Source organism: Ochlerotatus camptorhynchus, unplaced genomic scaffold (genome assembly GCF_037179485.1).
Source record: "Ochlerotatus camptorhynchus isolate MF236.1 unplaced genomic scaffold, CSIRO-AGI_Acam_v1.1 ptg000013l, whole genome shotgun sequence".
NCBI classification, from domain to species: domain Eukaryota; kingdom Metazoa; phylum Arthropoda; class Insecta; order Diptera; family Culicidae; genus Ochlerotatus; species Ochlerotatus camptorhynchus.
The window spans coordinates 518327-545862 of NW_027040505.1; the positions used below are offsets into that span (position 1 = coordinate 518327).

The following is a 27536-nucleotide window of genomic DNA, read 5'->3' on the forward strand; positions in this document are numbered from 1 at the left end:
CCTTTATTGATCGGCTGGTGGATATTCCAAACCTTTAAATCGATATATCTCCGTTAATATGGCTCAAATCGCGATTTGGGGGGTGTTCAGATGATCAACATTTTCATTCCTGGAAATCACAGTATAAATATCACATAATCCTTCATAAATCGGCTGGTGGGTTATCCAAACCTTTAAATCGATATATCTCCGTTAATATGGCTCTCATCTCGATTTGGGGGGTGTTCAGATGATCGAAATTTTAATTCCTAGAAATCCCAGTATAAAATATTACATAATCCTTTATCGGTCGGCTGGTGGGTAATCCAAACCTTTAAATCGATATATCTCCGTTAATATGGCTCTAATCGCGATTTGGGGGGTGTTCAGATGATCGAAATTTTAATTCCTGGAAATCCCAGTATAAAATATTGCAAAATCCTTTATTGATCGGCTGGTGGATAATCCAAACCTTTAAATCGATATATCTCCGTTAATATGGCTCAAATCGCGATTTGGGGGGTGTTCAGATGATCAACATTTTCATTCCTGGAAATCACAGTATAAATATCACATAATCCTTCATAAATCGGCTGGTGGGTTATCCAAACCTTTAAATCGATATATCTCCGTTAATATGGCTCTAATCGCGATTTGGGGGGTGTTCAGATGATCGAAATTTTAATTCCTGGAAATCCCAGTATAAAATATTGCAAAATCCTTTATTGATCGGCTGGTGGATAATCCAAACCTTTAAATCGATATATCTCCGTTAATATGGCTCAAATCGCGATTTGGGGGGTGTTCAGATGATCAACATTTTCATTCCTGGAAATCACAGTATAAATATCACATAATCCTTCATAAATCGGCTGGTGGGTTATCCAAACCTTTAAATCGATATATCTCCGTTAATATGGCTCTAATCGCGATTTGGGGGGTGTTCAGATGATCAACATTTTCATTCCTGGAAATCCCAGTATAAAATATTGCAAAATCCTTTATTGATCGGCTGGTGGATATTCCAAACCTTTAAATCGATATATCTCCGTCAATATGGCTCAAATTGCGATTTGGGGGGTGTTCAGATGATCAACATTTTCATTCCTGGAAATCACAGTATAAAATATTGCAAAATCATTTATCGGTCGGCTGGTGGGTAATCCAAACCTTTAAATCGATATATCTCCGTTAATATGGCTCTAATCGCGATTTGGGGGGTGTTCAGATGATCGAAATTTTAATTCCTGGAAATCCCAGTATAAAATATTGCAAAATCCTTTATTGATCGGCTGGTGGGTAATCCAAACCTTTAAATCGATATATCTCCGTTAATATAGCTCTACTCGCGATTTGGGGTGTGTTCAGATGATCGAATTTTTTTTTTTTGTGGAAATCCCAGTATAAAATATTACATTATCATTTATTGGTCGGCTGGTGGGTAATCCAAACCTTTAAATCGATATATCTCCGTTAATATAGCTCTACTCGCGATTTGGGGTGTGTTCAGATGATCGAATTTTTTTTTTGTGGAAATCCCAGTATAAAATATTACATTATCATTTATTGGTCGGCTGGTGGATAATCCAAACCTTTAAATCGATCCATCTCCGTTAATATGGCTCTAATCGCGATTTGAGGGGTGTTCAGATGATCGAAATTTTAATTCCCGGAAATCCTTTATTACATCCTTTCTAGTAACCACCATGATATGCCTGCTGAAAACCCACCAAATAACATATCAAAAGGACCAAAGGCTAAGAACTGCCCAATTGGTATTAAACGCCAAAATTAACTTGAATAGTTAAATTCCAATTTGTTGCGGGTTACTCACCAACATTTCAGTTGGGGCACGTTAAAGCTTGTTTAAGAAACCATATGATTCATAGGAATATGATTCATACTTTATAGCCCTTATTGTGAAAAACTTGGATTCTTCCGTCATGAGTTGTTCCCCTGACAAAAAAAAATCCTCATCTTCTTTTGTAATATTATAGTCACTTTAACACCCTAGGGTCATTCGTGACCCAATGGGGATGATTTTTGAACTCGTTACTTTGGCGTGAGAGGTATGAATGTTACCGACTACGCCGACCCCGTCCTCTACGTCCTCATCTTCTGTACCAAAGCCACCGTGAAATCCCAAACGAGAAAACAAAACTTCCTTCAAGCCAAAACTTCATCCATCTCCGTGCCACCGGTCTATCCGTCAGTCGTCAGCTATAAGTATAATTAGCACTTTTCACACTCACCCAAGCACACACGCACGTTATAGTTGTTCCCGAGCTAACAAACACCATTAAGTACAAGAGAGTATATTTGAGCGAAAACTTTTCCGACCCATATTTTCTTTTTCATAGTCGCCAAGCAGGGCAGCAAATCCCGTCACCCACCCTCAGCTACACAATGAATATATCCGACTGTTGGGTTTTCTTCTTTGCGACTGTCTACTTACCTTATTCGGTTGACTTGAACAACTAGGACGTGTTTTCGGGGTTTTCTCTCTACGGGGAATGATTAACGATCAAACTTGCCTTCCTTCATCATACACGAGGGAAAGTTAGCAGAAGTAGAAACCCTGACAGCAGATTGCAAAATTCAAGACGTGAAGGATTTCTTTTGATCAAGGAAACAAACCTCACCAGCTCGGTTCAATAAGTGATATATTTATTAAAACGTGTTCGCTCCTCTATACACCAGTATTATTATTATCTACACACAGACAATTCGCGGCTGCCTTCAGATGATGACAACGCCTTCCTCGTTGTAGCACTCGTCGTGGAAGTCGTTGATGTTGAATACTCTCGGCGGAGCCTTCGTTCCCTTCCCATTACCGAGCTGACAGTAATCGTCAAATTTGTAGTTGATGTAACGCTTGACCGTCGTCGGCTTCCGGCTTCGGATAACTTCCGAGCTCTCGTTCCGTTTGAAGGTTTCACCCACGATAAAAACATTATGGCTATGACTGGTAGAACTACTATTGGTAGCTTGATTAAGACCGACATAACTAGGGTCGTCGATATTGTTGAGATTACACGAGATATGGTCGTTACTAGCTTGGTTATAGGTTTCTGGGTAGATGTTTTGATTCGGTTCGTTAACGGTTACTGCTGCTGTCGCACTTGTTGGCACTTGCTCAGTAGTAATACAGTTATCTACAATAGTACGGTTGATTATACTTAAAGGAAGCACTATATTATTGTTGACCGGTTCGGTCCATTCGGTGGACGAATCTTCGTCGAAGCATCGCGACAGCGATGGCGACGAGACGTTCCGGACGCGCTGCAACTTCTTGTCGTAGTAGTCCTGAATGTTGACCGTACTCTTCGGTAGGGTACCGTTCTTCATCCGGCTAGCCACAGGTGGAGGAAGTGGCGGTGGAACCGGTGCGGCCTTCACATCCGAATCCACCGAGGACGACGAGAAGCATAGATGGGTCTTGTGTTGGTTGATGTAGGTTATCCGCTCGCTGACGGTAACGCTCTTCTTGACACTACCGAGCGACCGCAGCTGATCATCCGTCGGCGATTTGTCCCCGTTGAACAGTTTATCGAATTCGTCAAAATCTGCATTGGTTTTCTTGAAAATATTGACGCTATCCTCAGATTCTTTGGTTGTCAACTTCCTTCCCGTTTCCAGCGCTTCCAGCTGTCTGTCAAACTTGTCAACCAGTTCGAACTTCTTCGACAACGAATCGTTCGATGGTAAGCTTTTCATGCCGACCACCGCTTGTTTCGGCTTAACGGGTTCATCGTCACTTTCCAACAGAAAGTCGTTGATCCATTTGCGCTTCAATTCGGCACTCTTAATCGACTCCAGAAGCACCGAAGCCAAAGGTTTGAAATTCTCCTCAAAATCCTGCGAGCTTACAAACTGCTCCACCTTCTTCGGTGGAGGCTTGTCCGGCATCTTGGGCTTTGCCATTTTTGGTTTGACCTCCGGCTTAACTTCCTGTCTCAGAACTACCACCCGAGTGGGCAGCGGCATTGGTACCGGCTTCGATGTTTCCTCACTCTCGGTACTCTCATTCCTCCTGAACCTTACCTCAATCTCATCGGAATTGTTCTCAATTGAAAAGTCACTGGCTTTCTTCAACCGACCCTTCACATTCCTCTTAACCTTTCCAACCTCTTCTGAGTCACTTTCCATACTTTCACTGTACTTCAGACTCCTCGATCCCTTCCATTCCCTCATCTTCCCAACCTTCAATGACCGCACCTGCTCCGCATCGCTATCACTCTCCGCACCTTCCTCTGGGTAGTACTTCTTCAATGCTAGAATATTATCCACTGACCGTGACTTTCGACCACCACTCAGTGCCCCAGCCGGTGGAGCCAGGTGCTCTCCGTCCCTTCTATTCAGATGCTCGTTCGATCCCCGCTCGGCAATCCGGAACAGCTCGCTACGGTTCCGCTCCAGCAGTAAATCACCACAGTACATCTCCCTGCCCCCCGTCCTCATCGGGTTCACCACGATTTGCTGCTGCTGCTCCTGTCGCTTCCTCAGCTTCTTCCTCCTTGGCGGTGGTTCCATCGTCTTCTTGCACGGTGAAAACTTCTCATGAACCATCTCCTCCGACTGGTAGCACCCGTTCGTCTCGCCACCAACCACGGCCGCCATCTTCCGCGGCAGATTCAGCAATATGCCACGCTTCGCTGCATTTCGGTCACACTTCAGGGCGTACAGCCCGAAGTTCCCGTTTCCTCCATTGCTCGGCACCGACGCCGATATGATCGAGATGTCCGACCGCTTCCTTGCGTGACCTTTCGTCCCGTTGGGAATCGACGCCGCCCCGACGACGCCAGGCGAGCGATTAGTTACTGAAGCAATCGATCCCACGTTCCTCCTGCGAGACGGCAGACTCGTCAACTGGCTGAGATTGAGAATGGAGGCACCGTTCCATTGCTTGAACTTCTTGGGAATTTTCAACGGGGGTAGAAGACCTGCAAGTGACAGGATAAAATAAATAAAAAAAGGAAACAGTTAACTTTTTAATTGGATCCACTGGTCAGCCAAGGGTTAAATTGTTCAAGCATTCAATAGCGAAAGGTGAAAGTAGAATAACAAATAATGCGGGCTGCATTAAATAACCAAGTTTAATTCCGAGAACGCGAAATGCCATTGCACTCTCCACCAACCGTCGACGTCATCCCGAGCCGAGCTAGGTGAGGGAAAAAGTTTTAATTGAATCCTCAAATTGATTTTTCTTGTTTCTGCAAACGTTTCCCAGTGGCCCAAGGGGGAAGTTTGTAGCCGTTTTTGGGTTAGCGCTCGCACGCGGGACCGTTTTTCTCGTTCGTGGATGAATTAATGCCGTGCATCCGGGAGTTTGCCCCCCCCCCCTGGTAAGGTTCGGTTTCAATGTCGCGACGGTATATCACTTTCGGCGGCGAAGGTGATAAACGAATTGGCAAAGTTTGATGCACCGTAGATAAGAGTGAAGAAACTAGAGGAAATTTATGCTGATGGAGTTTAATGTGATGCAGAATATTCTGTCAAGTTTGCGATCTATGTTTCGTTGGTATTGTGAGGACTCTTGTTTTCTGTATTGTGAAGACTGACTGGAACAATGAAGATTGATTGCAACATTTACATACTGGTAACCCGGTCGCTCAAGGCGACGCGTCCAACAAAAACGTCATCCGCTGTCACCGGTGATCAGTCAGGCTGAGGGACAATCAATCTGTCAAACAAAAACCCACACGACCTCGGATGACTACGGCGTTTTAGTGGAGAAAAGAAAATTAAATTAAGTGTTAACTTTCACGTTAAGAGTTGATATAATTTACCTAAATGTAGTGAATTCATAATACTCTATATTCTAGCATTTGTAGATCACTTTGCTGCGGATAAAATCTAAACATAACCACTAACCTAAAACTGCATCATCTAGCTAACTATTTAACAAACTAACCTGAAACTATTAGTCTACGAACCAATTATCCTAAATCTACAAACTATGAACCTAATTATTCATATTTTATAGCTTTGAAGCTGCTTGAAATACACTGCTTTCGAAAATAAGTGCGAGGGGTTTTATTCTGGCAACACATGCATAATGGTTTATATTTTTTGCAGAGAACTTCAGGCCCACCTGAACAGAAATAGCAAATTCCGTAAAGATATGGGATGCGAATGATGCTGAGATGGAAGACACATACCGCATATCGGAGGGGAAAGCGATTTTCATTAAGTTCAAGTCTGTGAAGTCTATGCCAGTGGTTCTCAAACAGTCGTTGACTGCAACCCACCAATTTTGAAGACACATGTTGTAAGGAGACCATTTTCAAAAAATCGATTTTCTATTTTATTGCATTTTTTTTAAAGGTTTAAGTGTCTTTGTATAAGCGATTGTTAGAAGCAGCTTTAAACGCGTTTATCTCGAAAAATATTTTTTAAAACTGCGTACAATCTTTGTCCGATACTGAACCACCCAGAGCACTACATCCCTGGCTGTTAACCACCGTCGCTGCTACAGCTGATCTGCAGGCAACAAAGGGAATGGACTACGAGTCGAGATGGGTCTATTGTCCGGTCTCCGCAGCGCAGACGTAAGGGATAGCAGCTAACATCATCATCCAGCTACCTACGGTCGGTCGGCATCGAGAGCGGCAGATGAGACGAGCGAAAACTGTTCGAAGCGAGGATGGACCGAATGGACGGAGATTTGTACAGCGCGAGAGGGAGATTTGGTCTACGCGATCATGGGTCAAGCGATGACCAGATAGCGAGTTTGAATTCAGTTGGTTTCGGTAGCCGTTGAAGACGGTCGATGCTCCCATCGGGGACGAACATTTTAAATTGTTAGAGTTAAGTTGTTGTTCTGTGTAGTAAATGTAGTAAAGGGAATAAATGTAGTTTTATACTTGTGTCGCGAGTTTGCCAAGCCAAGTGATTGCCCAGTGTACTAATTTGGGAGAAACATCAACCGGATGGTTCCGAAGAGACCAGGAAATCCAATCGCCATTACGTCCAGTATCCCCGCACCTCACTTCCCCAAGGAAAACTACCAGCAGCCAACCAGAACACAGGCGGTAATTAACCAACCGGTCTCGCCCCCCAAGCAGTGTTGGAGTCGGCGGATGATATCCACTGCCAATCGAAGGAGGTAAGAGCCGATTACCCAACATTTGGTCCTTCGAACCGGATGCCTAACCCGGGGACCAGTTGGACGGAATAATTGTGCGCCACGCCGAAACCAACAGCGCCGAACTGTGAGCGCCATCGCACCCGCGGAAAATCGCCATCGCGAGGCAAGTGCACAATCGACACATCGCCATCGCGGATCCCAGGCTTCTTTGGTGGATCGCCATTGCCAGTCGGTGATAATAGGACAATTGTCAGCTTTGTTCGGAGACACATTGCGCCATCACCGATCAGGAAACTGGATGGAAAATCGAACCCATTTTGGATTATTGGATTTGGAGTGCGAATACATGCTGGTGGATGCTGTGAATCTTTGGAGGACTTTCGTTGCATGCAGTCAACATCGGCCGATTTTGGATCAACCCCTGGCCATCCCTTGCTGAGCTGGAGTACCGAATCAGCAGGAATATCTGCTTGCCCAGGTAAATATTCACAAGTTCGGTGTATGTCTAGCCGAAGCATTGACTGCATGATTCTAACGCAAACCTTTCGACGCATGCTATTGGATTCGTTACATGAACGGAGCTCTATTCGGTGGTACCGAGAGCTGAGGATGGCTATCCAGCCGGCTATCAACGGACAGTTCGACTACGAAACGGTTGTGCATTCCGCATAAGCCGTTGGACCTGAAGGACGATTGCTGTGAACGGTGGCAGAAGAGGGAGCGGCCATTTACTCCCTCCCCGGTGAGTGAACCTTTTTGTATATGTTACTGCCGAGCTAGGCTATACAGAAATACACCATTTTAATTGGAATTCCCGTAAAAACCTCTTCAATTAACGCCACGCAAGCCCTGCAATTTGAACTGCTCGTTAGAGCAAGTCTGCTGATAATCCCAATTTGCATCCTCGACTGGTTTTTCGTTTCGGTTGGTGAAGCCGTTAGTCCTCCAGGTTAGTTCTACGGTATATGTCCTACCGAAGCTAGCCATACGATTGCTACATATCGATTTTCCTCTTCGTACTACAACCTATACACACCTACGTTCTGGAGTCGCATTATCCACCGATCCGCCGAATCCACCGAATTTGGGCAATTTGTATTGGTACTGCTGTTGGTACCTCCAGGTAGGTTGCCACAGTATATGCCCAGCCGAGGCCAGGCTTTCGTTGGATATTACACCCCCGCTTTCTCCTCTTCTTTGAACTTCAACCTGAACTGAGCGATCCCTACCGAGGCAAGATTGATGTGACGTCACCGGACCTTTTGCTACTTTTGGTTCAACTTGGATTTGCAGTAGAACAGTTACCTGTTCTGTCAGGTCAGTAAAAGCGAGCAGTATATGTCCGCCGAAGCGGAGACTGTTCGCAACAGCGAATAGATTGGTACCACTGCCGTGTATCGATTACACCGCCACCGCTAACCACTCCACGTTTCCGATGTTGGCCGCAGAAATCAGCACAGCAGAAATATTTCCCTATCCTTTTTTCCCTTCCTTGCATTTTGTTTCACTAACCCCGAGAACGCCGCGGGCAAACGGCTTCCCTTACTAACACTAGCAATAAGAACAGAAATAAGTGTAAACATCCAATAAGAATCTAGCTTTTATGACATTGTACACGTTCATTCCGTTTTGCGTAGTAGATTGTTAGACCAATCATCATCGTCATTTAATTTCTCTTTGATTCAGAAAAGTATAAAACCAAGCGAATCACGCATTCACATTGTCAGTCGTTTCCGAATTGCCAAGCAATATAGAGATAAAGTGAAGAAGCTGAAGTTATCCTATCCAAGAAAGAAAATTCCAGTTTTCCCGTCGATTCGATATCGATGCAAGGGGTCCCTGTTACCGTCCTAGTTTTGTCGGTGGTCCTGCTCAGTGGAGTTCCTGTTCCCTCTACTTCCGAAATGGAGAGTTGCTGTTCCCACCGTTGCTTGTTGCCGTCGCTGCTCTAAAAAGAGTTTTACTTTCGCGGTGTTCTTTTAAGAACTACCGATTCCGAGTAAGCGATGTCGGCTCGCAGCTGGTGCAGCTGGAATTTGTCGTCATCTGTTGGCAAGGCCCAACGAGCAGCCGTTTTAGATTCAAGTCAAACATCACGTTGGCAGTCGAGCCAACAGAGACTATACGCGGTATACTACACCACTACTTCTTTTACCGATTGCTCGACATCACATCATCATGCCGCCCATCACCCGGAAAGGATCAGCAACCCTGAAGCAGCTGAAGATTCAATTGGACGATTTGAAATCTTCGTTCGATGACATTTCGTCTTTCATTCAGAAGTTCTCTGATGAAACAACCGCCACTCAGGTAGAAGTTCGGTTATCAAAAATTGAAGAATTGTGGGAGAGATTTAGCGAGAATTTGGTTGAGCTAAAATCTCAGGATGATTTTGAGGATGAAGAGGGTTATTATGCAAAGCTTCGCAAACAGTTGAGCGATCGGTACTATGAATCCAAAACTTTCCTATTGGACAAGAGTAAGCTGCTTCGGGAACCGTCTGAACTGGAAAAGTCTACCCATGAGCCGAAAATGCAAGGTGTGGTTGATCATGTCCGATTACCACAAATCAATCTCCAGACGTTCAGCGGGGACATCGACGATTGGTTGAGTTTTCGGGATCTATTCACCTCGTTGATTCATTGGAGAACCGACTTGCCCGAGGTGGAGAAGCTGCATTACCTTAAAGGGTGTCTTCAAGGGGAGCCGAAAAGCCTGATCGACTCGTTGAAGATCACCAAGGCGAATTACCAGATCGCTTGGGACACGCTATTGAAGCGATATAACAACAACAAGTTGCTGAAGAAGAAGCAAGTCCAATCATTATTGAAGCTTCCGACCCTAAGTAAGGAATCCGTATCCGAACTGCGCAACTTTGTTGAAAGCTTCGAACGTAACATTCAAACCCTCGATCAGATCATCGAACCAGCGGACTACAAGAACCTGTTGCTGGTAAATCTCATCACCATGCGGTTGGATCCATACACCCGTCGTGCCTGGGAAGAATGTTCGGCCTCCAAGGAACAAGATTCGCTGGAGGAGCTCACGGAATTCCTTCGTAAGCGGATCCAAGTACTGGAATCACTCCCTCCAAGGCAAGCAGACTCCAAGGGCGTCCACAACCAACAAACGGCTCCAAAACCCAAATTTCCAGCGCTGAAGGCCAGTTACAATTCCGTTCAATCGAGCGGGGGAAGATGTGTGGCTTGTGAGGACAACCACCTTCTATATCAATGCTCCGCATTCCAACGACTATCCGTGGCGGACAGGGACTCACTATTGAAATCCAACGGACTCTGCCGAAATTGCTTCCGATCCGGTCATCAGGCAAAGGATCGCCAATCCAAGTTCTCCTGTCGGAAGTGTAATCGTCGGCACCATACCCTAGTGTGCTTCCAACCGGAGAAGGGCGCTACCATGGCCGCAGCAGCTGCTGGGAGGAATAATCTCTCAAACTCTCAAGGTTCCAAGAGCTCCAATTCGAATCAACCGGCTAGCGGGGCGACCACGAACACCACGACATGCAATGTGGCTCAGAAGATTTCATCGCCAGTCCTACTAGCGACTGCGGTGGTCATCGTCGAGGACGACTTTGGTACAAGGTTCAACGCTAGAGCTCTTCTGGACTCTGGCGCTGAAAGTAACTTCGTTTCGGAGCGACTGAGCCAACGAATGAAATTATCCAGAGAAAGGGTCGACATTTCAGTTCTTGGTATAGGGCAGACAACCAGCAAAGCCAAGTACCAGGTTCAAATGATGGTTCGCTCGCGAGTTTCGGAATATTCGCGGGATATGAGCTTCCTAGTATTACCCAAGGTTACCGTGAATTTGCCCACAACCCCAATCAACATGGAAGGATGGAAGTTACCGGATGGAATCCAATTGGCGGATCCAGCTTTCTTCCAATCCAAGGGAGTCGACATCATCCTAGGCATCGAGAATTTCTTCGAGTTCTTCGAAACTGGGCGAAGACTTTCTATCGAGAACCATCTCCCAAACCTCGCGGAATCGGTATTCGGATGGGTAGCCAATGGTGGCTGCTCAACACCAAGCAGATCCACTCAAAACAGCTGCCATTTCTCAGCCACTATGGAACTGGAGAAGCTGATGGAACGGTTCTGGTTATGCGAAGAAGTAGAATTCTCCAATTCCTTTTCTCCAGAAGAAAAACTCTGTGAGGAGCTGTTCCAACGTGGGGTCCAAAGAGGTTCGGACGGTCGGTACACTGTTCCCTTACCAAAAAATGAAGAGGTTCTTCCAACTCTTGGCGAGTCACGGGACATCGCATTCCGACGTCTTCTTGGAACAGAACGACGGTTGGCAAGGGATTCCAATTTACGGGAACAGTACGTCGCGTTCATGGATGAATACCTGAAATTGGGGCACATGCGAAGGGTCGAAGACGCCGTGTCAACCAAACGGTGTTATCTACCTCATCATCCGGTGGTCAAGGAGGCGAGTACCACCACCAAGGTCAGGGTTGTCTTCGACGCCTCATGCAAGACATCATCCGGAGTGTCCTTGAACGATGTGCTTCTGGTGGGACCAGTTGTGCAGGAGGATATGAGAGCAATCATTCTACGGAGCCGGACAAAGCAGATTCTCCTCGTATCGGATGTTGAGAAAATGTTTCGGCAGATCCTTACTTCGTCAGTGGATCGATCACTACAGTCGATACTCTTCCGGTTTTCACCCGACGAGGACGTTACGGTATACGAGCTAGAAACCGTCACGTATGGAACCAAACCCGCTCCCTTTCTAGCAACTCGTACTCTTCAGCAGCTGGCAGCTGACGAAGAAACCCGTTTCCCGCTCGCAGCAAAGGCAATTCGTGAGGACGTCTACATGGACGACGTAATCACTGGCACGGATGAGCTAGAAACAGCTATCTCCCTCAGATCCCAACTAACGGAGATTATGGAAAGCGGTGGTTTCAAGCTCAGGAAATGGTCCTGCAATATTCCCGCAGTTTTGGAAGGCGTACCCACGGAGAATCTGGCTATTCCCAATAGTACCGGAATCAACCTAGATCCGAACCAATCGGTCAAAACGTTGGGCCTGACATGGATGCCCAACACCGATACCCTACGATTCCAGTTCGAAGTCCCGCAGTTAGATCCTCATATCCCACTAACGAAGCGCCGTATCCTATCACTCATCGCTACGTTATTTGATCCTCTTGGCCTGATCGGAGCTACGACAGCATCTGCCAAAATCTTGATGCAGCACCTGTGGACGCTAGAGGACAGAAACGGTAACCGGTTGGATTGGGATCAACCAGTACCTCCAACGGTGGGTGAGGTACTGGTTGATTCGTGTCGATCGTTGTGTTATCATACCCTATGCCACGGTCGTGGAGATGCACTGCTTCTCGGATGCTTCTGAAAGGGCGTATGGTGGTTGCATCTACCTACGAAGTCAGGATTCCAGCGGAGCAATCAAGGTTCGACTCTTATCATCCCGATCCAAGGTGGCTCCACTCCGTTGTCAGTCTATCCCTCGATTAGAGCTCTGTGGTGTGCTCTTATTGTCCCAGCTATACGAGAAGGTCAAAAACTCTACTCGGTTGGCGGCTCAGACGTACTTCTGGACGGATTCCACATGTGTGCTGCGTTGGATCGAATCTACACCAGCAACTTGGACCACGTTCGTTGCCAACAGGGTGGCAAAAATTCAAACGCTAACGGAAGGATGGCAATGGAGACACGTACCCGGTACAGACAACCCAGCGGACCTAATATCACGTGGAGTGTCACCTGAAGACATCGTCCACAACGAACTCTGGTGGGAAGGTCCGTATTGGTTGAAGCAAGCTCCAGAATCATGGCCTGGTGCTGTTGAAGAAAACCTAGAAGCAGGAGAGGAAGAAAGGTGCCGCGCCGTAGTTGCGTGTACCGGATCATCCGTAGCGGAATTCAATGAAATGTACCTCAGCAAATTTGGATCGTACGCTGACCTGATTCGACGAACAGCTTACTGGCTACGGCTGATGAATCTTCTACAAATCCCAGCGGCAAATCGTTCTCCAAACGGATTCCTAACCACAGCGGAGCTGAAGGCTGCTGAAAATGCTATTCTGCGGAACGTCCAACGAGAAGTCTTCGCAGAAGAATGGAGGGTTTTATCGAAAGGAGAGTACGTATCGAGGAAGTCACCGTTGAGGTGGTTTCATCCGTTCATCTGCAAGGATGGAATCATCAGAGTAGGAGGTCGTCTGAAGAATTCCGATGAACTGGAAGGTACCAAACATCCCGCAGTATTACCAGCACGTCATCAGTTAACCCGTATGATAATGAAACATTTTCATGAGCGACTGTTACATGCCGGACCCCAACTACTATTGGGAGCGATTCGGCTGCAATTCTGGCCTCTTGGTGGGAGGAACGTAGCAAGAGAGGTAGTACATCGGTGCTTGAGATGCTACCGTACTAAACCGTCTACTGTCCAGCAATTCATGGGAGAGTTGCCATCACCTCGTGTAACAGTATCCCGACCGTTTACGAAAACAGGCGTGGACTACAAAGGCAGTACACTTGGAACTCGTTTCTGACCTTTCAACAGAGCGATTCTTGCAAGCGTTGCGACGATTTGTGTCGCGGCGAGGAAAATACTCAGATATCTATTCAGATAATGGCACAAATTTCGTCGGCGCTAGGAACCAATTGACCGAACTCTTCCGTTTGCTGAAGGATCGAGAACACAACGAACGAATCGCTACCGAGCTCGCCACGGACAGTATTCAATGGCACTTCAATCCCCCGAGTGCTCCACACTTCGGAGGCCTCTGGGAGGCAGCTGTCCGGTCGGCCAAGAAACACTTGCTGAATGTTATCGGAGAAGCGGTATTTTCATTGGAAGATTATACCACGCTGCTAACGCAGGTTGAGGCCTGCCTGAATTCCCGTCCGTTAACCCCAATGTCGGATGACCCAGATGACTTGGAGCCGTTGACACCGGCGCACTTCCTTGTGGGCTCGTCGCTTCAAGCTCTTCCTGATGTCGAACATCTCACCGTCCCGGTGAACCGCCTGAATCAGTTCCAAGTGATCCAGCAGAAACTGCAGCATTTCTGGGTCCGTTGGCGACGGGAATATTTGAGCCAACTGCAGGCCAGAACCAAAAGATGGAAGCCTGCAATTCCCATAGAACCAGGAAAACTAGTTATCATCAAGGATGAAAACCTCCCTCCGATCCGTTGGAAGATGGGAAGAATCATTGCTCTACACCCTGGCGATGACAACATTACCAGAGTCGTGACCGTTAAGACTGCCACCGGTGAGCTGAGGCGTCCGGTGGAAAGGATTTGTATTCTTCCTATTCCAACCGATGAAGAAGAACACGTCACCCAGAATATCGCGCTGTAAATCCCAATCCAAATCCCTTCCAATCTCCCATCCTTCCGAAGAGGTTTTCTTATTTCTTTTCAGAAATTTTTACGAATTTCTGGGTGGGTGAGGATGTCCGATACTGAACCACCCAGAGCACTACATCCCTGGCTGTTAACCACCGTCGCTGCTACAGCTGATCTGCAGGCAACAAAGGGAATGGACTACGAGTCGAGATGGGTCTATTGTCCGGTCTCCGCAGCGCAGACGTAAGGGATAGCAGCCAACATCATCATCCAGCTACCTACGGTCGGTCGGTTAACGGCGCCGGTGGTGTAGTGGTAAGCGTGATTACCTCTCACCCCAGCAGGCCTGGGTACAATCCCAGTCGGCGCCGCCGGGATGTTCTGAGGCATAACATCTCTGATCACGCCTTCCTTCGGATGGGAAGTAAAGCCGTTGGTCCCCGGTTCATGAGTTGATGGGTCGATAGGTAGGGTCCAGGTGTGGGAGCTGCCTTCCTGGCACGTCGGTAGCATTGGTGCTCAGCACGGAAAACAAGATCGACGGAAAAAACAAACCAAAGGAAAAAAAAAAAAAAAAAAAAAATACGGTCGGTCGGCATCGAGAGCGGCAGATGAGACGAGCGAAAACTGTTCGAAGCGAGGATGGACCGAATGGACGGAGATTTGTACAGCGCGAGAGGGAGATTTGGTCTACGCGATCATGGGTCAAGCGATGACCAGATAGCGAGTTTGAATTCAGTTGGTTTCGGTAGCCGTTGAAGACGGTCGATGCTCCCATCGGGGACGAACATTTTAAATTGTTAGAGTTAAGTTGTTGTTCTGTGTAGTAAATGTAGTAAAGGGAATAAATGTAGTTTTATACTTGTGTCGCGAGTTTGCCAAGCCAAGTGATTGCCCAGTGTACTAATTTGGGAGAAACATCAACCGGATGGTTCCGAAGAGACCAGGAAATCCAATCGCCATTACGTCCAGTATCCCCGCACCTCACTTCCCCAAGGAAAACTACCAGCAGCCAACCAGAACACAGGCGGTAATTAACCAACCGGTCTCGCCCCCCAAGCAGTGTTGGAGTCGGCGGATGATATCCACTGCCAATCGAAGGAGGTAAGAGCCGATTACCCAACAATCTTATTTGACAACGGTTCAATTTAACGACTTCTACCTTTGACCATTCGAAAGAAAACCCTTTTCATTGAAGGATTGACCTATAAAATCTACAAATTCTTTGTATTCACTATTTTTTCTGAACTCTTAAAAAGGAAAAAAAGGGTGAAAATTCGACCTAAATGTTTGAGATCCCACCAAATCACCAATCACCTAAGTTTTTTACCCGTTTTTAGGTCGCTACTCAAATAAATTTAGTTCACTTTAAAGCCGTGTTGTGTTTCAGATCGATCCTGAGGTACCAGGCTGTATGCAGTTTGACAATTCCAGGCGTACACTACCTAATTCAAAACGTGACCACGGGCGTCATTTTGTTTTTTTTTCTTTCGCCTTGTAAAAATTTAGAAATAAAAACGAAGTTCTAAGCTTTTTGAATTTCAAAACCGCGTCTTTCTATGTACTTTCATTGGCCCACAAAATAATGCTTAAAGCATTTCCAATGGTAACATTCTGTTTGATGATTGTTCTGCAGGTTATTACACTATTCAATATCCAAACAGCCCAACATGCTTTTCATCAGCAAGAAATCCCTCGTCTATTGATTTGGTTTTAACCATTGGCGTGCGCAGCCCTCTTCATTTGGGGAGGCCCAACTTCCAAAAGGGGGCGCTTCATAGCTTTGAGGGCGCCAATAATTTTGAAGAGTTAATGTTCACTTACTTACATTTTCCTTGCTTTCCAGATTGTCACGATTTTCTTTGAAAAATTTCGAGGTTTAACGAAAACTTTTAAAAACTGTTGTTTGTTAGACACATATATTATTAAAAATTTATTTTATAAAGTAAATAATTTAACACTGCGACGAAGATCTCTGTAAAATAATTCATCCACTGAATTATGTTTTGAACTCCACGTTGATTGATCAGTAAAACGCTCTCCACGAAATAGTCATAAATCTTAGAAGCAATTGCTGGTTCTAACTGTTCTAATATGGGTCATTCCAGCTCAAGTGGGTACACCACCTGTGGTCTATGTCGCCGATTTGAGCCAAACTTAGCCAAAACGCTTATTTTGGCATTCTGAACAAACGCCTTTTTTATTTTGCTCTAAAGTGCCTAGATCCTTCTGGGCTACACTTCTGTGTTTTCGAGATTTTTAAAATTTCAACTTTCAGAAGAGATTAATCCAAAACCAAATAAGCTATTCGTGATCTTAGAACGTCAATTTGTAGGTTCTTTTTTTTAATTTAAATTCTTAAAGGTGTTCCCACATTTTGTTTTTGTTATAGTAACTACAATAAACAGGCTGATTACCGGCAGGTATCGAAATTGTCAAAAAATGGCCTATTTTCATCATAGGCGGGATTTTTTATTTTTTAATATTTTGGGCTCAAATTTTCAGAACACTTTGGAAAACTCATCTACTTGATGTGTTTCCATGGGCAAATTATTTGGAAAGACAGCTTTTGAGATATGACCAGGTGAGTGAGAGGTAGTTTTGAACTTTTCTGGTGAAAAACCAATGCTTTTGATATATTTTAATTTTTCTTGAATTCCTTCACGCTGATGGCACAATAATATTTTTATTTTATGTTTCACATGTTCTGGGCTGGATTCTCGTTACATAAAATCAATACCACCTCATTTATTTACTTCTGTCCATATTTTAATTATGGTCCTTATAGTGAAAAATATGTTCCTATTGGATACTGCCAAAACGTGCTTTAGAAATAGGATGAAATCAGATAGATAGCAGGTATACAAAATTTCAGTTGTGGATGACTGCTGCAGGTACAACTGATAACACTAGTTTACGAAACAACATAAAAAGTGTGAACTTTAGTGGTTGACCAACGTTTCTAATGCAAAATCCTACGCTGAATTCAATGCCGTGGTCAGAAAAAATTAAAGTAGAGCCATTTTTGAGATATACAAAAATTTTGATTTTTTGAATTTTGGACAAAAGTACGATTACTAAAATGTCAATATCTTTGGAACTAGTGCACCAATTTTAAATCTTTTTTTTTATGAAAGTGAAGCTACATAAATTTGCTATCGTTCACTTCAATATTATGTCTTAATTAAAAATTGAATTTTGAAGTCATTTAAAAATTTACAGCATTTTTTTTAATTTTTCTTGCGAATTTTCCATAAAAATCTTGTTTTAATCAACATTTTTAATGGGAATAAAAGATTCAAAAAATCATTCCATAATTTATTCTTAAAGTCCGTTAAAAATTGGAAAAAATGAGCCTTTAATGGATGAAATCGGTTGGAAATTGTCGAAGTTATGAAATTTTTTGTAAAATCATGGAAATTGAATGTTCCAAGATTGGCCGTTGTCCCGCTCCTAGGTTCATGCACCACTTCCAGTAAGCCTTTCTGCGGACGTGTACGCATACGGTGCATTTCACTAACACTACCAGCTGTCACGCAAAATTAAATGGGATATTTTCAACAATATAATTTACGCTAGTGTTTGTAAGACCGCTCGGCGAGAACCTAACGCAACCAACTCAATTTGACAGCTTTCTTTCTTTAACATTGCTTAACGATGTATACGACAAAACGTGAATTCAAGTGTAAAAATGATCCTCAAAAGTTTTGTTACGCGTGTGGCAACTATATATTTACAAAATCGGTCAATTTCACTGCTTCGTTGCAAACTGCATACAGGCTTTATTTTAAAATTGATCCTGGAGACTTTGACGAACCGTGGATTCCAAAAGTATTATGTAGTTCGTGCAAAACGTGTTTGGCTAGGTGGATGTCAGGCGCAAGGTAAATTGATTTTTTGAATAACTTTCAAACAAACAATTTATGTACAGCATGGTAGTGCTTTGTTCTTTCCTGATCGACATTATCTTACTTCATCTATTTTTGATAAGTGTTAATGTCTGACTTACTAACTAACTTATTTGTTATCTGTCAGTCGCTATTTGTCCTTTGACATGCCCACCATATGGCGTCGACCGTTTTGTCATGCAACGGATTGTTATTTCTGCTTGACAAAAGTTAAGCAACAAGAACGTCACAAAACAGTTGATTATCCACAAGTGGCTTCTATGACAAAACCTGTTCCACATTCAAGTTCGGTCCCGTATCCTGTTTATCCAAAGCGGAAACGAGCGCCCTCTGTTGAATCGACCGTTACAAAAAGTGAGGAGGAATTCAAGGAGGAATGCGAGGAAGACTTCGAGGTGGAATTGGAAAGAAACCCAAAACTGTTTACACAATCCGAATTTGATGATTTGGTGCGAGATCTCGACTTATCGAAGGAGAAATCCGAATTGCTGGCATCACGCTTGAAAGAACACAACATGCTGAGCAAGGAGGTCAAAATTTCTTGTCACAGGAATCGTCACAAGAAATTTGACAAATATTATTCTACAAAGGACAAGGCATGTTTTTGTCATGACGTAAACGGCTTGTTTGAAGAGTTTGGTGAGCCATATGATCCAGCTGAATGGCGTTTATTCATCGATAGCAGCAAGTTGAGCTTGAAAGCCGTTTTACTGCATCAAGGGAATGAGAAACCTTCTATTCCATTAGCTCATGCCGTTAATATGAAGGAAACGTATGAATCAATGGCTCTATTGCTCAATTTGATAAATTACAATCAACACAATTGGAAAATTTGTTCCGATCTTAAAGTGGTTGCCATGTTGACTGGATTGCAACAGGGATACACAAAATATATATGGGACAGTCGAGCTCGTAAGGAACACTACGTCCGAAAAGATTGGCCAAAATGGGATAATTTCACAATTGGTAAAGACAACGTTAAAAATGATCCTCTTGTGGTAAAAGAACGCATAATACTTCCACCACTACATATAAAACTTGGGCTATTCAAAAATTTCGTCAAAGCGTTGCAAAAAGAAGGGCCGGCATTCCAGTACTTGAAATCAGTATTTCCAAATTTATCTGACGCAAAGATAAAGGAAGGTGTATTTGTTGGCCCACAGATCAAAAAACTGCTCAATGATTCCGCATTCAATACAGTTTTGACACCAGATGAGGAAGAAGCGTGGAAATCGTTCCAGCGTGTTGTCACAACCTTTTTAGGAAATTTCAGAAGCCCAGATTATGAGGAAGCCGTCGATGAATTGCTCAAATATTATGAGAAAATAGGTATAAATTAAAAATATTGTGTTTGTTACATATAATTAATTTCAAATCCTTTTATTTCACTGATCACAGGTGTGAATATGTCTTTGAAGATACATTTCCTACATTCTTACATGGATTTTTTCCCGGAAAATCTTGGTGACGAGAGTGATGAGCACGGCGAACGTTTTCACCAACAAATGAAGATGATGGAACGTCGTTACCAAGGGTTTTGGGATGAAGCAATGATGGGTGACTATTGTTGTTTTCTGATTCGAGAAACAAGTTCAAAACATCGAAGACAAAGTCATTCGATTCTCAATCATTTTTAATAAAACCTAAATAAATTTCTTTTGTATCAACTCGGTTTTAAATCCTGATATGCCTTAATCAAATTGATATGTAGAGAAAAGAATCTCCCAAGAAAACTTTACATGCGATTTGGATGCTTACAACGACACCTAGAAAAGGAACTCTAAAGCTGTTGTATTTCAGCAACATTTTTAAGTGTTTTACAAAAATGCTCATAACTTCGACAATTTCCAACCGATTTCATCCATTATAGGCTCATTTTTGAATGGACTTTAAGAATAAATTATGGAATGATTTTTTGAATCTTTTTATCCATTAAAAATGTTGATTAAAACAAGATTTTTATGGAAAATTCGCAGGAAAAATAAAAAAAAATGCTGTAAATTTTTAAATGACTTTAAATTTAAATTTTTAATAAGACATAATATTCAAGTGAACGATAGCAAATTTATTTAGCTTCATTTTTATAAAAAAAAAGATTTAAAATTGGTGCACTAGTTCCAAAGATATTGACATTTTAGTAATCTTACTTTTGTCCAAAATTAAAAAAAATCAAAATTTTTGTACATCTCAAAAATGGCTCTACTTTAATTTTTTCTGACCACGGCATTGAATTCAGCGTAGGATTTTGCATTGGAAATGATCATCACCTTACCGAGTTCAAAAATGCTGTAAACTAGTGTAATTTGACATCAATAGTGTGTGTGCCTCGAATGTGATAAACAAGCAGCAGCATAGAGGTAACTTTAAGACCACAAGGTCCCGAAAATAAAAAAAATAACAAATTCAATAAAAGATATTAATAATATAATAAGAGATATTTGAAACCACACATCCAATATCATCATTTTTAAAACGCCCTCCAGAAGCATGTATATCTTCAAAGTAAAAAAAAAATCAATAAATACCACTAGCACCCTCTGTTGCTTCAGTCACATTAAATTCAACAATTACAATTTCGTCATCCATTACAAAAGTTTTCCAATTAAATCAGTATCATCCAAGTATGAAATAAAATTCAAATAAAGACTCCTAGCACCTCCTGTTACAAATCAATAATTCAAGTTTCAGGAAACAAAAACTAAGAAATAAGATCAAATTCAACTAAAGACCACTTGCGCCCCTGTTGCTTCAGTGACATTAAAACCACGACACGACTGAAGTGTATCCACTTTGATGTGATATTAAAATTAACTTTTTGTTGAGTAGTGCCCCCTGTTGCATCAGGAATATTTAAAACCACACATCCAATTTGCTCATTTTTCAAACGCCCTCCAGAAACATGCATATCATCAAAGTAAACAATAAACAATCAAATTAAATTCAAGTTCAATTGCTTCAGTGACATTGAATCTAACAAGTACAATTTCATCAAACATTACAAACGCTTTTCAGTTGCATAAGTATAATCAAAGTATGAAATAAAACTCAAACAAAGATTCCTAGCACCCCCTGTTACGAACCAACAATGCTGAATTCTGGAAACAATCTTAACGCCCTGCAGAAGCATGCATATAATCAAAGTAAAAATATCAAATTCCATTAAAGACCCATTAGCGCCCCTGTTGCTTCAGTGGCATTAAAACCAGTATTTTCAATTTTATCATACATTACAAGCGTCTTTCAGTTGCATAAGTATCATCAAGATACGAAAAAGAATTTTAATAGAGACTCCTAGTGCACCCTGTCACAAACCAATAATTACAATTTCAGGAAACCAAAAAAAAAAACAAATTCAATTAAAGATCACTTGCGGCCCTTGTTACTTCAGGGACATTAAAACCAACATTTCCAATTTCATAAAACATTACAAACACTTCAGTTTCATTAATATCACCAAAGTTAACAAAATATCAAATTCAATTAAAGACCTCAAGCGCCCCCTGTGGCAGCAGAGATATTTGAAACCACACATCCAATTTCCCCATTTTTCAAACGCCCTCCACGAGCATGCTCATCATCAAAATAAAAACAAACAAAAATCAATTGAAGACCCCCTGTAACAAACCAACAATTCCAATTTCAGGAAACATAAATGAAGAAATAAAATCAAATTCAACTAAAGACCCCTAGCGCCCATTTTGCTTCGAGGAAATTAAAATTTTCTCAAACTTCACAAGCGCTTTAAATTTGCATTAGTATCATTAAAAAGAAATAAAAATAAATACGTCCCATAATGCAAACCATCTAAATTTAATGCAAAAATCAAAACGCCTTCCAGAAACATGTATATCATGAAAGAAAAAATATTTTAAATCAAATTCAAATAAAGAACCATCAAATATTACAAACGCCTTCCAGTTGCATTGGTATAATCCAAGTATGAAATAAAATAAAAATAAAGACTTCTAGCGCTCCCTAGTTGTAAACTAACTATTCTAATTTCATGAAACATTCTAACAGCATCCAGAAGCATGCATGTCATCAAAGGAAAAAATATATATAAAATTTAATCATATATTCCCCTGGTGCCCTCCTGTTGATATTAAAAAACACACTTTCAATTTCCTTATCTTCCAAACGCCTTGCAGTTTCATGAGTATCATCTAAGTAAAAAATAGAAAATAAATCAAGTTTTTAAAGATCGTTTTGTGTGATACAATTTTGTCAACCACTTCATAACTGCCCACGGCGGCTGTCTCAGAGAACTTAGATTTTTTGGAGAAACACAAGATAGGTGTGTGTTATGTTTATGGAATTTTGATTTTTTTTTTCTAATGTGTATGAAACAATAGGAGGGCATTACCAGTAAGGGTCTAGCATGAGAAGTATCAGGAGGGCGTATGGGGTATGAAACACATATCATTTGGAGGGATCATGCCCACCTGGAACCCCCCGGCCCTCCTTTGCGCACGCCACTGGTCTTAACTGATTCAACTTTGTAGCCGATTGGTTATCCATGCTGACTTCGGTTCTGATCACCTTCCAGTAACTTTTGAAATATCCCAAGAAATAATTTCTAATCCCAACAGCTCTATTTTCAATTACCATAGAGCTGATTGGGAGCAATATCGAACATTTATGGAATATAGCTTCGATCCAAATATTCAATTAAAATATACGACGGTCTTCAGTATTTGATCCGTCTGAAAAATGTCCTTAGGCGGCAATACCAAATAAAAAACTATCTGGCGGAATTAAAAAAAAAAAAAAACAAATAAAAAAGTTATTCTCTGCCTGAGGAACAAAACCTTTGAAAATAAAGTTTCGACATTTTACCCAAATTCCGAACCCTTTTGGAAACTCACAAAATTTTTGAAAAAACCTCAAAAGCCTATTCCAGCGCTTAAAGAAGGTGGTAAAATTTTGATAACAAATTTGGAAAAAAGCACTGCTATAATATTATCATTATTTACATTCCGGTTGACTTGCAGAAACAACCGCTTGGGACCGAAGATAGTACCAGAGCTGAGCCAAAAAGTTGAGCTCGTTTCTTCGGGACCTTCTGGTCTTAGAGTTACCTCTATGGTATTACTCCATCACTATTGAGAAATGATGAAGTATTCGGTTTTTTTTTACAGTTGTCATTCTTGCATTTATCGCAAGGATCCGACTCTAATTGAAAGGTCCCGCTATTTATACCCTTCGGAGTGTTGAAACACCCTCCAAAGGCGCGCCCCTTTGTCAGTCAAAATTGGATTCCTTAGCAACAAAAACAAGCAATGACACCGATAATGACCATGCATCATTTCCCGAGTCTTAACCACTTCAAACTAGAGAACAGCGAATTAAAGATTGGGGATCACGTAGATGAAAAATAACTAAATTGTTACTGTCAACAAGGCATAAAAATTAACAAGAACTAAGATGTGTTCCTTTGATTACTGGAAAATCCTTTTCGCCATAGTTTGAAATAGTCAAGACTAGGAGACTAGATCTTACATCCCGTAACGTACCACGAAAAGGTGATCTACCCATGTTACGGGGCTAAAGCCAAGTTGTAAACAGTATTCTTCGTTTTTTCAATCGTAAAAAATATGAGTATATATTAACTGGAAAATAAAACTAAACTGAGCGGGAAAACTGAGTGGGGTTGGGAAACGAGGTATGCGTGTTGGTCAGCGCGTTTGTCCATCGCAGATTGAATTTGATTTGGTAGGGGTACAATCCGATCAGTCGATCACTTTTCCCGGGGGCATCTTTGGCTATTGCTTTTATCACAAACGAAATTTATGATTGTGGGAGCAGTTCAAACTTTCCACACAGTCACTTTTCATCGTTCTCTACGATTTTCCTCGAACTCGAAGCAACAATGTGGCAGCTTCCAGTCATTTCACGATCTTGCAACCTACTACCCCCGGCTCCCTGGTCAGCGGCCTCTCTTGCCGAGTTGTTCACGTTGTTATTCTTCATGCCACTATTGTCCTCCACAGTCCTTAACAGTTCCACTAGCAAGCAGTCAAAATTGAAGCAAAGTTTCGTAACAATTCCAGTCTCGTGCTGCTTCGAATCTGTTTCAAAACATTCGAACTGTCAGAAATACTGGATGGCCAAGCATACCCAAATGTTCACAATTCACTAAAAAACACAGTCGGTACAATGACCGGTACTGCCGGCACACTTGGGGCACGCTGAGAAAAAATGGCACTTGTGTCGAGTGTGTCGAGTGGCTTACCCCTTGGCCCAACTCATACTAGACATATAATTAAGTGAATTTTGTTACAAACAGTGAACAATGATTAGTGGTGCCAGTGGTGTAGTGGTAAGCGTGATTACGTCTCACCCCAGCAGGCCTGGGTTCAATCCCAGTCGGCGCCGCCGGGATGTTCTGAGGCATAACATCTCTGATCACGCCTTCCTTCGGGAGGGAAGTAAAGCTGTTGATTCATGAGTTGATGGGTCGATAGGTAGGGTTCAGCTGTGGAAGCTGCCTCCCTGGCGTTGGTAGCATTGGTGCTCAGCACGGAAAACAAGATCAACGGAAAACAAATCAAGGAAAAAAAAAATTTTAGGTCATTCGTGACCTGTCCAGGGTGAGATTTGTACTCAAGTCTTTCAGCATGAGAAGCATGGTTGCTAACCATTTGGGCCAGGCCCGTGTTCAGTTAAATATTATGAATGCGAAATCAGTAATCGAAGTGAATTCATTGATGGCAGGATCAGTATTCCTTTTGACTCAACAGCATAATATTTAAGGTACTCCCATTTTGGATGAGTTAACCATTTTTTCCTTGATTTGTTTTTCCTACTTATCGACCCATCAACTCATAAACCGGGGACAAAAGGCTTTACTTCCCTGATCAGAGATGTTATGTCTCATAACATCCCGTCAGCGCCGACTGGGATTGAACCTGGGGTGAGAGGTAATGACGCTTACCACTTCACCACCGGCGCCGCTTAAGTTAACCGTTAATCCATACAAACTGAGATCAACAGGAGCATTTTTGTTAATAAGGCCAGAGTTGCAATCTATCACAATCACGATCGTCAAACAGCTGATGATAATAACGCTTAGTACATTCATATGGGCTTGTCCATTAGAGTGATGCAAAATTTGAAATTTTTGCTCCACAATACTTAAACGATTACAAATCGGATCCTGACTAACCTCTCAAAATTTGAACCCATTTGGTGAGAAACTGAGATGGCACAAACCATTTGAAGTTTGTATGGGAGTTACTATGGTAAAACCAAGATTTTTGTTCATGTCTATCTAATAATTCACCATATCTGTCTGCTTCAAAAGCTTTCAACTATACTTGTAGGAAATTTTCCCAGCTACAACTTTGCTCAAGACCACTTTTTGATTAAATGCAAGAATCGAAAGTTATCAATGATTCAATGCGATGATGTCTTATGATCATGCTCAATCAACTGCTCAGCAGGCAACATTGGTGTTTCTGGGACGTTGAATAGGACAGAAAAATCATGGCTACTATGTCACACTGCAAAATACAGTGTTGCCTACAGAGCAGCTGCTTGATCATGTCATAAGTTTACCAATCTCTTAAATAATTAATAACTTTGTCCTGTCTCGTTTTACATAGAAACGATCTTGAGCAAAGTTGTAGCTGAGAAAATGTTCTATAAGAATGGCTATCGAACTGTTTTGCAGCTTAATATGGAAAAAGACTAGAAGGCAATGAACAAAAAGTTGAGATTTCCCATAGTAATTTACATGTAAACTTCAAATGGCTTGTGCGAAGTATGTTTCTAACCAAATGAGTTGTAACTTTGGGAGGCTAATCAGAACCCGATTTGAAACCATTTAAGCACTGTGGAGCGAAAAAGTCAAATTTTGCATCAGTCTATTGTCCATCCATCAAGTTGACGAAAGAAGCAAAAAGCAACTGGTGAATGTCGTCTTCGGTGGTGATCCATCACCAATATGGTCGTTCTCGACAATCACGACACTCAACTGTACTCGTTTTGAAGCAGTTGCTGCTTTGCTTGCTTATGTGAGTGTGTTGATGAGTGAGCCTAACAGCTTCTGTTTAATTTTGAAATCTTTGTTTGTAGCTCACACAGTTGCGCGTGCCGAGACGAACTTGGAATGCGTAGGCATTGTTTTAATTTTATTCTGTCGTTTCGCTTATTCTCATCATCGTACTGCAAAACGTTCTGTCAGCGAAAGTTGGTTGATTGCATCACTGAATAAGGCTCATTTGAATTACCTTTACAGAGCCGAGGATTCTTGTTCACTTAAAGGTAAAACACAATAAACACTATATCTTCCGCTTTCCAATAAACCTCCTCCATCAGAACGAGATTCGCTTCCAGTGGTTTCATTGTATGGTCGTATCGCCAACGGGGGGCAGAGTGCTTCCATTGCAGCTATGGATGCAAAACGTGGTCATCTCTCACACACTCATCACGAAACGGTTGCTTTCCAAAGTCGACGACGCATCGACCGAAAGAACTGCTGATGAAGAACAATGAGGAAGACCACACCTAGGCGGAAAATACAAAGGTGACACACAATGAAGTTGTTGTTGTTGTTGTTGTTGTTCTTTATTAGTGAAATTTAACATCCTGCGGATACATTCATGTCAGTTGAATTGGTTTTTGTGTAAACAGTGTGAAGAACAAATTGAATTCACAACATGAAATGTAAAATTAGTGATCCCAACGAAATGCACTCTAAACCGGCTGAAAATCTCTCAACCATCACACAACCACTCAGAACCACCCGTGCCCATGCTATCATTGTCCCAGTTAGAGAAGTGGAGTGGGCAAGCGTCCTGAAAAATGCTCCTCTAGAAGCCCATTTTAGAATCTTTAATAATCGTCTTAAGATGCTTCCTTCAGAAGCCTTCCTTAAAGTCCTATGTTAGAATCCTCTTATAGCCTACTCCAGATTACTGATAGCCAATCCCCTTCTCGATCCAAAAAAAAACATGGGCAGGAGAGCAAATCTGAAGTACGATAACCCTAACTCCATATATCACCTAAAATACTACTGTTTTGTCAAGTTCTATCAGATGTGGTTTTCAGAGGTCTTTCAACAAAAACAAAACTTCTATTACAGAAGGTGTCCAAAATTTAGCCTACAAGGCCACTGAGCTCCTTACATCACAAATAATAACCATTGCAAACGAGAATTGTTCCTGGTGATTTGTTTCATCATATAATCGTGTTTAGAAAAAGAAGA

The 27536-nt window shown here is 42.4% G+C and overlaps 2 protein-coding genes across 2 annotated transcripts in view; one reads left to right on the forward strand and one right to left on the reverse strand.

Annotated features, from left to right (window-relative positions):
• Window positions 1–4842: 4842 nt before the first annotated feature.
• Window positions 4843–27536, reverse strand: part of LOC135700844 (uncharacterized) — a 99469-nt gene continuing 76775 nt past the window's right edge. Inside the window, exon 13 of the mRNA XM_065221502.1 lies at window positions 4843–4922. The gene's annotated coding sequence lies outside the window, so the exon portion shown is untranslated. The remainder of the gene's footprint in view (window positions 4923–27536) is intronic.
• Window positions 9248–14433, forward strand: LOC135700834 (uncharacterized). Its single transcript, XM_065221491.1, has 3 exons — window positions 9248–12370; window positions 12606–13308; window positions 13631–14433. Exons 1-3 carry the CDS (start codon window positions 9248–9250, stop codon window positions 14431–14433), a joined length of 4629 nt encoding a protein of 1542 aa, XP_065077563.1.